Genomic DNA, 15021 nt, shown 5'->3' on the forward strand with positions numbered 1-15021 from the left:
TATATATATATATATATATATATATATATATATATATATATATATATATATCTTCGAGGCGTTTGAGGGCGCGTTTTCGTTTTCTTAGCCGTCATTCGTCTTACACAGCTACCTTGAGAAGGCATGCTCACTAAAAGGACGCTGCCGGAAAAAGCGTCGTCGCACCTGCACTGACCGTCGGGAACCGCGGGGGGTCGTTTTGGAAGCTCACCCAGGCAGTTGACCCAGCCTCGCCGCTCCGTTTTGCAATCTCTTGCAGCAGCAATCGCTTCTGAATGCTCCTTCGGTACGAGCACTGGCAGCCCTTTCTTTTTGTCTTGATTTTCACAGCTGCACACTCGGCATAAAAGCATCTCCTGGGCGAACGACACAAACGTTGGAAAGTATCGACTACATTAATCTGATAAAATCGGGTCGAATTGGATTGCAAAACGCAATGCCCTTTCTTAATTTGACATACATTTTAGCGCATGGGTGGGTTTACTTGACGCTCATCTTTCGTTAGACACTTTCGGGTTGAAACAGGTCAGGCAGGCATCTGGCTCGACGGGCTCAAGCCGAGTTCGCGTGAACGACCGTATCATTTTCTAAACGAGTTTTCTGTCTTTCTTTTTTTGCTGGATTTTACAGTCGGGCGAGTTCGGTTGCCATGCAGTTATGGAGACAACGCGATGTCTTTGGAATGTGTGTTCATGTTGCTCGGGAAACGAGACTTGGTTTGTTCAGAGTCGTCGCTTGTTCGAACACGAGCGAATTTCGGAGCAGTCGTCCAGGCTTCTGATCTGGCAGGTGGTCTTGGTTCTTTTTCAGTGGAATATCAGTCTTGGTTATGTCCACTGTTGGCCGCTTTGTGCTTTTTTTTTCTTCTTTAGGACTTCACACCTTTGGCAGTCGGATCTCTTGATCATTGTCTGAAATTGACGCATAAGTTTGGCGCCGTAGGTGTGAGAAAAAACTTGCCGTATTGGTGATAATAGTGATAATTGGTTGTGTTTTACGTGCCAAAGGGACGATATGACTATTACAGACGCTGTAGAGTGGGCCGCAGAAGTTTTGACCACCGGTAGCTTTTTAACGGGCACATATATTCTGCCTTTATTGAAATGTGGGCACCCTGTCCCCCGTGGCGCCTCGTTTTGTACTTACAGTTGGTATACGTGAGCGCGTTTTTGTAGGATCGATATTCGTCAAAAAGAAAAAAAAGAAACTCGCTTCCTGATATCCGTTGCCGTGGCCATCGATATTTCCCAAAGCGGTGGTCGGTGCGCGGATCAAGAGTACGGCCTGCATATGCTAATGACGTTTCTCTCGAAGCTCTCGCACACGAACGCACGTATACGAGCATGCGTAGTGGGTACACCAGCACCGATTGCAGTGCGCAGACAGGGGCTTGTCAGGATTATGCCCCGAGGCGGGAACAGCGTCTTCGTGATTAACCTGAGCCGATGGCGTATTGAGCCCAGTATTTCGTCCCGCTTATTCCGAGCAGCGTAGTGAAGAGCTTCAGTGCAGCTCTAGCGTCCACCGCGCAGAACGATCGCTATGAAGGGATGGCGGTGCATGCCGGAAGCTGTCCGCGCTTCCCCCACACTTCCTCTTGGCGTTCCTATAGGTTATCGATGATAATTCGCAAATACTTTTTTGCGAAGATATATTTAGCGTGACAACCCATAATTCGTATCCATTTGGCTGAAGGTATGACTTTATCCTTGAGAAACGTTCGTGCGCAGAGCTTTCGTCATGCTGCACCGAATTAACTCAGGCAACTCGTGTAAGCCGCGCTAGCCGAGCTCGATGGAGCCCTCGTAATGCTATATGGGAGCTTGCTAATCTTGCCCGTGGTTTAGTTGAGAGCGGCCGTTCGGCTCGCTTCGGCGGGAATAAATCCCCGTTTCGGAAACTTCGGGCGAGTCGCGCGCTCGCTTCTCTGTCCGATCGAATCTGACATGTTCGCGGATTCAAGTTACTTATCGGTTGTAAAACTTGTAGCCCTTATAGTGGGAAATCTGGAAATTTCGTGTTTTTTTCTGACGCGGGTGCGGTAAATGAACGCCAGGGTCCTTGCGTCACGCGGTCTTGTTTTCGTGGCATATAGTGCAAGTGCACTCTTCGAGTAATGAAGTGTCGCTATATAGCTTCGAAGTTGCATCAACCACGTGTATCGATGACGGTGCCGGGATTTGCGTTTGGTGCGAGCGCTTTTTTGAAAGTCAGAACTAAAGAGTCAGAAAAAAGAGAACGAAAGAGACAAGGAAATAAAGAGATATAGAGCAAGAAAGAACGAAACAGAGAACGAAAGATAATGGAAGGAAGGAAGGAAGGAAGGAAGGAAGGAGGAAGGAAGGAAGAAAGAAAGAAAGAAAGAAAGGAAGGAAGGAAGGAAGGAAGGAAGGAAGGAAGGAAGGAAGGAAGGAAGGAAGGGAGGGAGGAAGGAAGGGAGGGAGGGGGGGGGATGAGGTGGCTGACTCCACCGGCGCTACGTTTAAAGCGCGCCAACTCCTTCAAGTGTCGCGATCGAGAGTAAACACGCTATGCGTTGGTGCACGCCAGCGCTAACACATGTGTAACCCAGAGCCAAGTCGTCTCATCGACCGTCGTCCCGCTACTCGTAAGTGATGACCGTGGGTGGCGACGACCTTTTCATCCGTTAGGACTGTACGCTTGATGCGGCGTGGGCAGAGCAGGAGCTCCCGCCTTCTTCGCGCCGAAGCGATTGAAGTGCTTGGCGTATAACTACCAGGAGGCAGCGCCTCGGTCAGAGAACTGCGTCGCCCTTTCACGTTCGTCTCTCCTCCCTCGTGAGCGTGAGTGCATACGTTAGGCGTTGTTAACGCGTGTCCCTGTGCCGCCTTTTTTTTTTTTTAAAGAATATTTGATTTCCGGTCTTTACCCTGATTCCTCCTTTGTTTTCCAGCGAGTAATGTCGCTTCGTCTGATCTCCGTTTAGTGATTCCCCGCGGGATTCCTCGTAAATTGTGAACGCTCGATGCGTCGTGAGATGCGATGCCGCATCGGTAAGGCTTCCCTGCGCACAAAGGCTGCGATGAAAGCACGCCGCGAGCGTGTGCATACAGAAGAGTCTTTTCGGAGCTTCTTTCGTGGAAGAGGCAGCCATAGCGTACAGCGGTGCCAGCGGGAAAGGCTTTGCATTTCGCTTCGGCAGTATTGTGTTATGTAGTATTCCCACACTCGCGCGCGATATAGCACGGAAAGACGAAAAAAATAGAGAGAGAGAGAGAGAGAGAGAGAGAGAGAGAGAGAGAGAGAAAGACAAAGAAAGAGCGAGAACGAGTGAAATGGGATCGGCCGCACGCATGCGTAGGCGTACTATTGATAGTTTAGAAAATCAGACAGGGTTTCGTCATTCCATTCACCGAAGCGAGGTGCGTCAGGGGCGCTATTCTCCCCCCCCCCCCCTGTTTTGTTTTCTCGTGGATGTTTTAGTTCGAGCAGTGAACGTGAATGAGCCAGCATATAGCTGTAGCTCGCGCTTCGTATAGCATAGGTGAGTAGGTGATGATACTGTTTCCGAAGCCATACGCGCATGCATGTATGCAGCGTCCCGATGGAATGCAGGCGATAGTATATTGATGATCTGTACCGCTCGGTACCGTTATCTGTCATTTTCTTTATGATACACTACACTGTTCATGTTTGATAGAAGCAAATTCTGGTTTGATGGAACACAGCGTATATAGCTGTTCACCTGTGTCTAATTATCTTCGTTTTCATTTCTTTGTTTTGCTTAACCAGACTTTCAAACGCACCTTTTCACTTGTTTCTAGCACATTTCTGATGTGTGGAGAGTTTGCAATATGTATGTATGTATGTATGTATGTATGTATGTATGTATGTATGTATGTATGTATGTATGTATGTATGTATGTATGTATGTATGTATGTATGTATGTATGTATGTATGTATGTATGTATGTATGTATGTATGTATGTATGTATGTATGTATGTATGTATGTGTGTGTGTGTCTATGTATGTATGTATGTATGTATGTATGTATGTATGTATGTATGTATGTATGTATGTATGTATGTATGTATGTATGTATGTATGTATGTATGTATGTATGTACAAGAAAAAACTGCGATGTCATTGTGAAGGGATTGCAATCGTGTACGGGTCCTTTCTATTAGTAAATTACTCCCAATCCTTGTGGATCCGCATTACCTTGAGTCGTTCGACATGTGTTGCGTTCATAACCGACGAGAAAAAAGAAAAACATTTTCGAATGCGCAGAATGCTCGAAGAAAAGCATATGCCAGGCTAAAACCAAGCGCATTGCAGAGCGCTACTTGGTTCGCACGGAAAACACGCACGGCATATGCTTTTCTTCGAGCATTCTGCGCATTCGAAAATGTTTTTCTTGCCAACTATGTGGCTTTTTGTAGCGCGTTCTGCCTGCCAAGCACGCCGTACCAATCAGCCCGAGCAGCCACCTTGATTCGGGTGTTGATGCTTTGTTCTGTCACACTGGCAGTCGTTATAACTGGATCTATTATGACGGCGGTCACCAGTTTTGGGACGTTAAGTTTCACGAACCAGCCGTCACTGCGAGTATACGTATCGATTGCGTATACGCTATTTCAATTTGTTCGTTGTCACATCAAGGTAAGCAATAGTGCCATATGGTGGTGCGTTACGAGAGTGTAATATGGTAACCATGGTGTAGAGTCAAAGCGGCTGAGCTATGGAATAATATTAAAATCTGCGGTTTGAAGGGTGGGCTGTCTATTGAGGTCAAGGAAGGCCCGCCGTTTCAACTAAAAAGTCATTTTTAGTAAAAAAAAAATAATTGGTCAGACACAGTATAAGCTCACGATTAAGTTCGATGCACAACTTCTGCGCCAGTTCCGCTCGGTTCTGCGCCGGTTCCGCTAGGCCTAGCCTCTTTGTACCACACGCCGCGCGCAATCGCACACCCCACCACAGTTCGTCGCCAAGTCCCCGCTCTCTGTGCTGGCTTGTGAAGCGTTCGCACTTGAAGGCACGTGCGTCGTCCGCTGCTGCTGGTTATCACCGCCACCCTAGACGAGGGCGAGGGTTGTCATTCGCAATTTCCGCAGGTTTAACGTCCCAAGACCACTATATCACTGTGCATGACGGAGGCCGCAAAGCATGGCTTCGGAAATTTCGATCTATCGTTCATCGACCCGTTCCTCAAAGTCTCTTTCCTTGGTCTCCATCTATCTGTGACAAGAGCACAGACGGATAACGTAAAAAGAGCGCCTGATCTTCTCGCACGCTGGCTTGAATTACGTGTACAGAGCTATGTCAACGTGGGAACGCGTCTACTAGCGTGCACAGAGGCAAGTATTAGTACCGCTTTTGCCGCTCACTCTGGGAGTTGCTCGGAGGATTTCAGGCTGAACGGTTGTGCCCCCGGAATCTTCGATGACAGCGTGGTGGTGGTGGTAGTAGTGGTTAGAAGAGGAGAAAGGCACATAACTTTTGCAGCCTGGTCGGGAGCACGGCGCAGCGCCTGATGACAGCGTAGCTCCCGCCGACTGGTTCAACCTCCGCGGTCTCCTGGCGCCGTGAAGCTCTTGCCGAATGGTGCCCCGTCCTTGGACTGCTTCGGCCGGCTCCCGACTTTCTAATCTCCTTCTATTTTTCGTCGCTTTCTTTCTCTATCTCTTCACCTAGTTTCTTCTATTCTTTTTTATCCCCCCCCCCCCCCCTTACGAGGCACTTAGCAGTGTCGCCAACGGGCAGACCTGAATTAGTTCCTTTTTCCTTTCCTCCAACAATCACACACCACCTCTCTGAGCTCCTCGCGGCACCAGGCAAGGGGCTCGCGAACAGCGAGCGGAGAGGAAGCACTTCGATCTCTCCACGCGTGCCTTGCAGCCATACGCAGGGTGCGGTCGTGCTTCCCCATCCGACCCCCCCACTTCCTTTTTGTCCCCTCTGACACCCCGGGAAGATTGTGGTGTGGTCGATTTAGTGGGTCAATAGGTGTCACCACGGCCACCACCGACGCCACTGACGGCGGTGTGATCGCGCCTCGTCGACCTGCCGCGATAAGCCGACCTTCGGGTGCCCTCCTCGCTATTCTTTCCCGTCACAAGGCGACCGCGCGTCCCAGCGATGCTATTATTGCCTCAACTCGCCCGAAAACAGCAGAGACAGAAAGGAGGGTGTGCATTCCTTCCGCGGTGGTGGCGATAATGGTCCGGCCTTTTGATGTCCTCCTCGGCGGGCCTTTCTTGGGCTTCCGCAGTCAGCCGCCCTCGCCCGTGGCTAGCCGCCAGGTTCCGATACGGGATCGCAGGGTGTCAGGGTGAATGCTTCCGAGGAGGAAGAGAAATGGTTACCGGGGGGGGGGGGGGGGGCATTAACTTCATTGAGCGGGTGCGTTATATAGATCGAAGGAATATTGGGGCCGCTGAACGGCTTTTTGGTTCGATCAGGGGTGAATTCATTACAATGTGGGGCGCTCCCCCTTTCCCTAATGAGATACTTGGCACCTTTGTTGGAGCTGTTCCAGGTGGCTTTTCTGGGCTCGTATTAACAATAAGGAGCGCTGCTCGCGGGATGGTCATTAGCGTGCTCGGTTCGCAGGCTGCGGTTGTATCCACGAGTGTAGGCATTGCTTGCGAGGACATACATGGTTGGCGCGTCCATTACTGTTTGCATTGTTCGCGTCACACGTCGGAACTCTGGTTTCGCTTCGCTTATTTGTGGTCAGCTGCTAGAAAGTGAGGTGTCTCGCTCTTAATTAGCGATGTGTTTGTGAAGCGGTGCAACGACGGCCTCGTGAACGCGAATGTCGCGACATCCTCGGCAGAAAGAGTGAGTAAACGGAGCGCTTTAATGAAGGCCGCTTTTTTGGCTGACTGCACTGTGGACAAGAAGAAGACCGAGAAGTGTGGAGGTATAGTGCAGTCACGCAGTCAGGCTTGGCAAGTGAACCCTCTCCTATTTTATCAATGCCAGCCAGATGCGCCCGATCCAGCCGTTCACCACCCTGTACTCCAGCTCTTTCCTTCTCTCACCCATCACCTAGCTTTCGCGTGTGCTTAGCGGTCATGGGGGAGAGAGCAACTCAGGCAGTGCCTCGCCGCGCGTCGGAAATCATATGAAGTAATTTTTAAAGACGATAGTCTTTCTTGGGGACCTTCGACGCAAAACCTTTGGTCTGTCTGTCTGTCCGTCCGTCCGTCCGCCCGCCCGTCCGTCCGTCTACCGTTACCGCGAACCGGGTACTCTAAACAGCACCAGCATCCACTGCTGTGCGTTGAAATATTTGGTGTTTGGCCCCTTCACGAGGTTAGGACAAGCCCAGATAATGTGTTTGAGGTCCGTCCGCTGATCGCAGAGTTTACATTTGTCGGAGTAGAGATCTGTATAGCAATGGCTGTAAGCAAATGGGTTTGGGAAGGTGCTTGTTTGTAGTAGGCGCCGTGCTGTCGCCTGGTGTTTATTTAATAACTGCGAGATTTTTTTTTTGACAGGTGCGAGCTTCGCTTATCCTCCCGACAAGATAATCAATACGCCGTGTATTTAGCCTCGAGACACACAGTGGGTGCGATGGTGACAATAATGACGTGATAGTGTTGTCAGGGTAAAGGGTCGAATCTGGACAAAGCAATCCACACCAATGTGTGTCGATGTCAGAGTTCAATGCAGGTAACAGATTGCTATGAATAGGCGAACCGTGTTGGTCATCATCATAATCATCAGCCTGACTACGTCCACTGCAGGACAAAGGCCTCTCCCATGTTCCGCCAGTTAACCCGGTCCTGTGCTTGCTGCTGCCAATTTATACCCACAAACTTCTTAACCGCGGTTGTAGAAGGTCCTAAAACTATTCGCTTTACAAATGGGCAAATTATAATATCTGCAAATGTATGAAGGTGGTCTTGAAGATGTTTGTGATGTTTTTTTTTTTTTGTGAGCCAGACGAAACAACAAAGCAGTCGGAAGCACGTGATGTGTTTGACTGTCTGCGTAGTTGCCTTCTCGACAGTGCGTCGGCCCTTACGCTGCGACTTGCTAACCTGTTGACGCACGCTGGTGTAAAGACGCTGGCTCGAATTATGCTTTTACCCCGCCACCCCTGTCCTGTTTTTTTTTTCGAAAATGTACTAGAAAAAAAAAAGTTGCAGAAACTATGTTTTTCTAAAGGTTTCAGGCACTGCAACGAGGAAATAATGCAAGGAGTTCAGAATTTTTTTCTCTAGAGTTTTTCTTGTTTTTTTTTTACCGCTCTGATTCTCCGTGGTTCAAGTTTTGCTTCTTGTCCAATTTATACAAATTACACGACGAGGACAGCGTTTGCCGCGGCGATGTTAAGGAGGATGACGAAAGACCGGGAGTGACGCGACGAGTGCAGCTCGGCAAAGAGCCGACAGTCTTGATGAATAGAAGTGAATGGGAGGTGAGGTGGTGCTGGAAAAAGCCAGAGTGAGGGTGTGAGAACAAAAGAAAAACAAAAATGGTGTTAAACGCATTTGTTTTCGCGGGAGGGAAGAAAACAAAGGCGGCCGTGCATGCTCCCGAGCCAGCTGGCACCGCGCCCACAACACTGCTTTTGAGCCGGCCATACTTAAAGTCGCGAGCCCTGTCTCAGTTGCACGCGATTCGGTGGAAGGGGAGAGAAGAGAGAGAGAGAGAAAAGCGAGAGTTGGGGGAAAGAGTGCGAGGTGCCCAGCACGTCTCGCGGATAACTTGGAAGAGAGCCGAGAAGAACGTGACGGCCTGCGGAGCTGAGGATATATATAGAAAAAGCCACGCTCGCTAGTGCGAACGGCGTGCGAAGAGGTTTTTGCATGCCGAGCTTGGCAATGCATACGCGCCTCGAAGAAGGCGAAGAAGAGGCGGTGAGAAATTGCCGTCGAAAAAGAAACGAGATATGATGCTGCAGGGGCAGTTTTCTTTCTTTTCTTTTTTTTTCGTCGCTCGTTGTTGCTGCGAGTGACGGAAGATGAGAGACGCGTTCTTTTCGCATTTCGTGTCACCAAGCTCGGCGTCGTTGTGTAGATAATTCGCTTCAAAGCGTGATTTGCTGCCCCCCCCCCTTTTTTTTTTTTCGTCGAAACATTTCCGTACGGAACGCGAGGTCCATCTGTCAACGAGGAAACAAATTGCCATCTTGCAGTATTTAGAATTCTTGAGAGGCCCGTGCGCTGTGCGATGTCATTGTGCGCGGGTCAAAATTTTGGCATCCCTCGATTACGAGTTCCTCACAATATCGTGGTTTTGGGATGTAAAACCTCAACAATTGTAATTTTTAGAATAAATTACAAAACTTCACTCGATGAATGGGGCCGTTTAAGTTCCAACACCCATGATAGGATGCAAAATGGATACGGAGGCGAGAAAACACATACGGACACCACACAGCTCTTCAATAAGGCGCTTCGCGCTACATCGTAGGTGCTTAGGTCAGTGTCGTAACCGTGGCGTGGCGCTATGGGCCCGTGTCCCCGCCTAATTTTTTTTTCTTATTATGGCACACATAGAACACGAAATGGCACTTGACCGTGCACACCTGTATACGTACCTGGCTTTCGATTCCTATCAAAAAGTGATCCAGCCTCTTTCTCTCTCTCTCCCCCCCCCCCTTTCGAAAAAACTTTCTGCTTTTAGATGATTCACCTACAAGCCCGCAGTGCAAACCTTGTGAATCCCGAACTGCGAGAAAGCAACTTTTAACACATGCTTGGCGTATTTATCCCCGCTGTCTCCGTGTCAGTGTCGCTCTTGGACGAACTGTGACCTTGCTGAAACATGCGCCGATGCCGTAAGTGGTTCCCAAGCGGGAAAGAGATTTAGAAAGAGAAGGTAGAAAGGTTGTGTTGTGAAAGTAGGTGGTATTGTAGGCGTATAAGTGCTATAAACCTACGCGCAAAGTCTTAAAAAAAAAGAACGGAGAGAGAAAAAAAAACTGTTGCAGTGGGTTTGAAAGTGAATCTAAAGAAAGAGAAAGATGACCTTTTTTTATATTTCCAAAGTCTGCGCCAAAGCATAGTAATGCGCTATCTTCATTTAGCTTTTCTATTGCATCTTATGTACGAACATTGGAGACCTGCTTGTCATCCTTTTCTTCTTGATTCTTAGTTTCGGAGTATTTATACAACGCATTCCGAAGGTCGTCTTGGATGAGCAGGAATCGAGGAGAAATAAATCATATAGATTGTTATCATATAGACACTCGACAGAGGACATACGTTCTGTAGCGTGTTGATAAATATGAATAAACCCAGATTGTTATCATATAGACACTCGACAGAGGACATACGTTCTGTAGCGTGTTGATAAATATGAATAAACCCAGATTGTTATCATATAGACACTCGACAGAGGACATACGTTCTGTAGCGTGTTGATAAAAATGAATAAACCCCGCGCGAAAAAAAAAACAACAAAACAGCTCGATCCGTTTGGGGAATACCGTGTTCGACAGTTAATGGGGTCGTGAAGCAGCGCACTACAGCAGTGAGCACGAAATTTACGCAAGTTCGCTTGCTTAAAGAAAAGAGGCGTACTTTTGAATCGGTATATTCGTGCCGAAGCAAGGGCGACAGACTAAACTAACAGCAGGCGAATGTGAGAAGTTTAACATTTGAGATGCATTGTTGGATTGGGCTTGTATGTACATCACTCCCAAGAACGACGAATTGCTCAGAAGCACGGGAAGTCTGGAACGTTGTTGACGGTGTCCGGCTACTGATTCGAAAGTCGCGAGTTTTACTCCGTGCGAGGCGGTAGCATTTTGATGGAGGCAAAATGTTGTTGGAGGCCCGTGTGATGTTGTTGGAGGCCCGTGTGATGCGCACATCAGTGCGCGTTAAAGGACACCAAATTGTGAATCTTTCCGGCGGTGGCGGGCCCGTAATCATATCGGGGCTTCGGCTCGTCGAAACTTGGGGATTGTCTCCGAAAGCGCTCGCACGTCGTTTCGAGCTGTATTTACAGCTTCGGATTTGTCCACCCGCACAGTGTGCATGCATGACATTCGGGGAAACGGAGGCTTGCTATGCCTCGACGGCATCATGCGCAGTCATGGCGATCGTGGATATTAGTTGAAGGAGGGCGCGGCGATGCCCAGGAACACCGCGAGAGAAGGCATTCACGCTTGCTGTTTAAAGTGAGCAGCCAACCGGAAGGTAGCCCCGGATTAATTTCAGTTTCATTCTTTGTTTCCCGGAATACGTAGAGTTTACCTGCCGTATAGCGTCGCGGAGCTCGACGAGAAATATTCAGCTTTCGAAGCTTGCCAAAAGTTGCAGCGCACTAAGAAGGACTGGAGCGGAGTAAGTGAAGGCAGGATGTTCCGGACGATGCTCTTCGCCGTATTGTCCGCATCGCAGCATCCGCGAGCGCTTCAAGTTTCGCCATGTATCGACGCCAACAAGCCCGTTCTTACATTCTGTCCAAACTTGTGTCACAATAGCTCTGCGCGCGTTTACGCGAAAATTGAGCCCCTTCCGGCTAGCCGCGGAAAGTGCGAGATTGTCGGTTCGGAACCGCAGGCACGCACAGGTCCCCGTCACTGGCATGCACAGGGCAACGCCGCCGGGTCAGCGGCGAGCCTTCGTCTCGCGCTCGTTCCCTGGCGTGTCACGCGCGTGGCCAAAAACATCGAGTACCGCCGGACACCATGTGTACGTGAGCCCCTGGTCCGCGCTTTTTTGTCCAACGGGGTGGTGGCCCGTATGCCGCTAAGCTAAAAGGCCGGCGCACGAAGGGAGGAGGAGAAACGCCAGTGATGCAGCGCTGGAGGTGGTTCGCGTGCGTGCGTGCTGGCGAGTGCGTGCCCTTACTTTCCGCGGCTCCCATCTGCCCGGGTCATCAGGCGCGGCCTGAGCTGATCCATCTCGAGGGATTTGGCGGGTCCTCCGCGTGCCGTCCCGACGTGTTTATCATCGCGGACCAACGCCTCCGCCTCTCTCTCTTCACCGAGCTTACCAAGCAGCGGCTGCGCCGGCACGCTGCTGCTGTTGCTGCCGTCCCCGTGGGCCCAGCAGCTCCTTCGCGGGCGCGCGAGGGGGTGTGTACGCAAGGATCGCTTGCGTTACGTGCCCATTGAAGGCCGTGGGAGGAAGGCGCTTCGCGGGAGACGTGCTCCGTAATACCTGCTTGCTGACTGGCTCTTTACTGGCTTCCGTAGAAACTCGATTTTTGGAGTAGGGGGAGAGAAGAGAAAATGAGCTGATTGAAAGTTTGCGCTGGAGATTTAGCGTGGAAGTTCGAGGTGGGGAAAGCGTATATAGAACTGTCACTGAAGTGCGCAAAAGCTCTGAAAAACGCTGTAGGAATGGGGCCATGGACTACGTTTCATAGCTTAAAGAGAGGGACGTTGTCGTTGGAAGATCGGCAAGTTTAAGCTTTGAAAACTTCAAGTGGCGATGTTTCAATATATACTTCACTTTCAGTATATTCTTTTGGTTCTTTTGGCCCGTCGCTTTAGAAAAATTAGTGGGTGCTAAAGCGATCTTTCGTTTTTCGTCCGCCTTGTTTTTTGTTTTCTTTTTTGTTTTCTTTAAATGCGAAGTATTTCCTTGCGTACTGTAATCACTTTTGGTTTCTATCTATCTGTCCGCCTACCACTGTGTGCTCTTGCTCTCGTGATCACCCTCTTCACTTGGGGTAAACCAAAATTAGTATGGGAATGTGCGATGGTTTGACAATAATGACTCGCTGGTCATGACATGAATAATGTCAAAATCCCTTCACATACGTTGTCAGACCTTTTCCGCCAGATGTGTGGCACATACCCGTGGGCGGGTATGTGCCATTCGTTTGCAGGTATCTCTGCCACAGGGGACTGAGAGTCTATATCAACCACGAAGAGTGCAGACATGGATGGGCACCTTTAACGCGTGAGGGTTAAGAAATCGTTGGCATCGGCTGCGTTGACCCGACAAATGCCGCAAAGAAAATAACGCCAGGCCTGCATGCGCGGAAGGTGCAGTACAGTCACAGCGAAAGCTAGAAGAGCGGCCTTTCAGAATCTTTAGAATTCTAAACACTCATTGGGTAACTGCTGCAAGCACACTTGCTTGATACCCACTACGGCATTAATAATAATTTTTTTGGTAGTAGGCCGGCATTCGCGATGCTACTTTTCGTCATTCTTCTGGGAAATGTGCTATCCGCTAAACAATTGCAAGAAATTTTGTGCCAAGTGTTCATGCTCTGAATGACAACGATGAGAAATCATGTCATAAGTGGGTATGCGCCACAGTTAATAGGTGAACAAAAACAAGCTTTTGTAATGGATTCGCGCATTGGACGACCCACTCGTTACGCTATTCGCATTGTGCGACGACTGGTTGTTGTTTCACTGATTTAAAACGCTTTATAAGTCGTACTAACGCGATTGCTTTCCCGACATCAAGCCTGCCTGAGGCAAGTTTGCCTACAAGTCCCAAGCACCGGTGTAGCTGAGTGGTAGAATACTGGGCTGCCACCCAGCGGACCCGGGGTCGAGCCCCACTGTGGCATCTAATTTCGTGCGATGTGGTTATGGACACTGCCGGCGGTGGCGGATAACTACGGTGCCGCGCATGGCCCGAGTTCTGATCTCATACAGCTTTCGCTGTAAAAGAAAAAAAAAGTCAGGGTGCCAGCAAGAATCGAACCACACTATTCTGCATGATAGTTAAGAATTCTACCACAAAGCCAAGTCAGGTCTTGTAACTGCTTTTCAAATAGACCGTAATGTTCCTGAATCGACAATGGAGGATGCAGGGCTAGCTATCCAATTTTGTAAACATTACATATGTATACTCCCACGATACAGCCGTCGCGTCGGGTTAAAACCAATTGTAGTTAAGCGCAATACTCCGAAGGTGATTGACAGTGGTTGACCGGGAGTAGCGTTACTTGGAACGCTTTACCGCGAGCTGTGGTATTCAGTGACGAACATTCCTGACAGTATGGGGCACACCATCTTTTTTCTCCTCTGTGCAGAAGTACCGGTACCCGGAGGAGGTAGACCTCCCTCCCACGTCGTCTAGGCTCAAGGACGTTGACGGCTTGGGCACCAGCGTCGACCACTACTCGTCCAGCGCCGTCGAATCGCCTAGGAAGGTGAGTGCATGCTTATTTGCTTCTTTACTTGTTGTGGACCTTCGCAGCGGCTGCACAAGTCGTCGCTCGAGTGAGCTGTTGTTGCGTCCCAGCGATCACTCACCGAACACTGTTGACCAAGCGTTGGGTTAGTCTGTAGTACACTCAAACTTGAGTATAATGGACATTGATATAACGAAATGATAGGTATAACGAGGTGAATAAAGTAACTATAACAAAGTAAATAAAGAATATTCTACCCATAGATACGGCGTTATGAATATACCTTTATAACGAATGTTTTTATATAAAGGACTTATTTTCGTGTAAGATGCAACTTTGTTATAACGAAGTTTGAGTATGATTCGGAGAACTGCACTGCATTAGACTACAAGGCTTTTGGGGGCACTGTTCTGGTTGAAACTGTCCCTGAGCTAGCGTCAGTGACTTTTCGTCGTCAACACTCCCCGCGATTAGAACGCCTTGGGGTTCTGTAAGATTTTGCGTATACTTCATGTCTTCGATTTCCCTATAGAGACTGTCATCGCTACATATCGCATTTCGCGCTCCACACGGAGTGGGTCATCTAGGTCATCGTTTTTGGCGTTGTTTTTTTTTTCGGATAACAACCTATAAAACGCGCTGGGTAGTCGCTGCCATTCAAAGCTATTTCAAGTGCGGAGCGCTCTAGGTGTCCAGGCTGTCGTACGCTGTTGTCGTGGCCTGGCGCAACGCAGGCAGAACTACGTGCATAGCGTCTCCAGATGTAGCATTTTTTTATTTCTGGTGTTTAACCTCCCAAAACCACCATTTAATTATGAGAGACGCCGTAGTGGAGGGCTCCGGAAATTTTGACCACCTTGGGTTCCTTAACGTGCACCCCAATCTGAGTACACGGGCCTACAACATTTCCGCCTCCACCGGAAATGCAGCCGCCACAGCCGGGATTTGATCCCGCGACCCTGGTGTAGCATATTGAGCGCGC

The 15021-nt window shown here is 49.2% G+C and overlaps 1 protein-coding gene across 4 annotated transcripts in view; it reads left to right on the plus strand.

Annotated features, from left to right (window-relative positions):
* Positions 1 to 14290, plus strand: part of LOC142804884 (disks large homolog 1-like) — a 110022-nt gene extending 95732 nt beyond the window's left edge. For 2 of the 4 annotated variants that reach the window (XM_075891148.1, XM_075891149.1), the window contains exon 4: positions 13938 to 14281. In XM_075891148.1, coding sequence (XP_075747263.1) covers positions 13938 to 14189 — 252 coding nt within the window. In that variant the 3' untranslated portion in view covers positions 14190 to 14281. Of the gene's footprint in view, positions 1 to 13937 lie in introns of all 4 variants that reach the window. The other 2 variants (XM_075891150.1, XM_075891151.1) reach the window with 2 other exon arrangements.
* The last annotated feature ends 731 nt before the right edge of the window (positions 14291 to 15021 follow it).

The sequence above is a fragment of the Rhipicephalus microplus genome, chromosome 1 (assembly GCF_043290135.1).
Source record: "Rhipicephalus microplus isolate Deutch F79 chromosome 1, USDA_Rmic, whole genome shotgun sequence".
Lineage (NCBI taxonomy): Eukaryota > Metazoa > Arthropoda > Arachnida > Ixodida > Ixodidae > Rhipicephalus > Rhipicephalus microplus.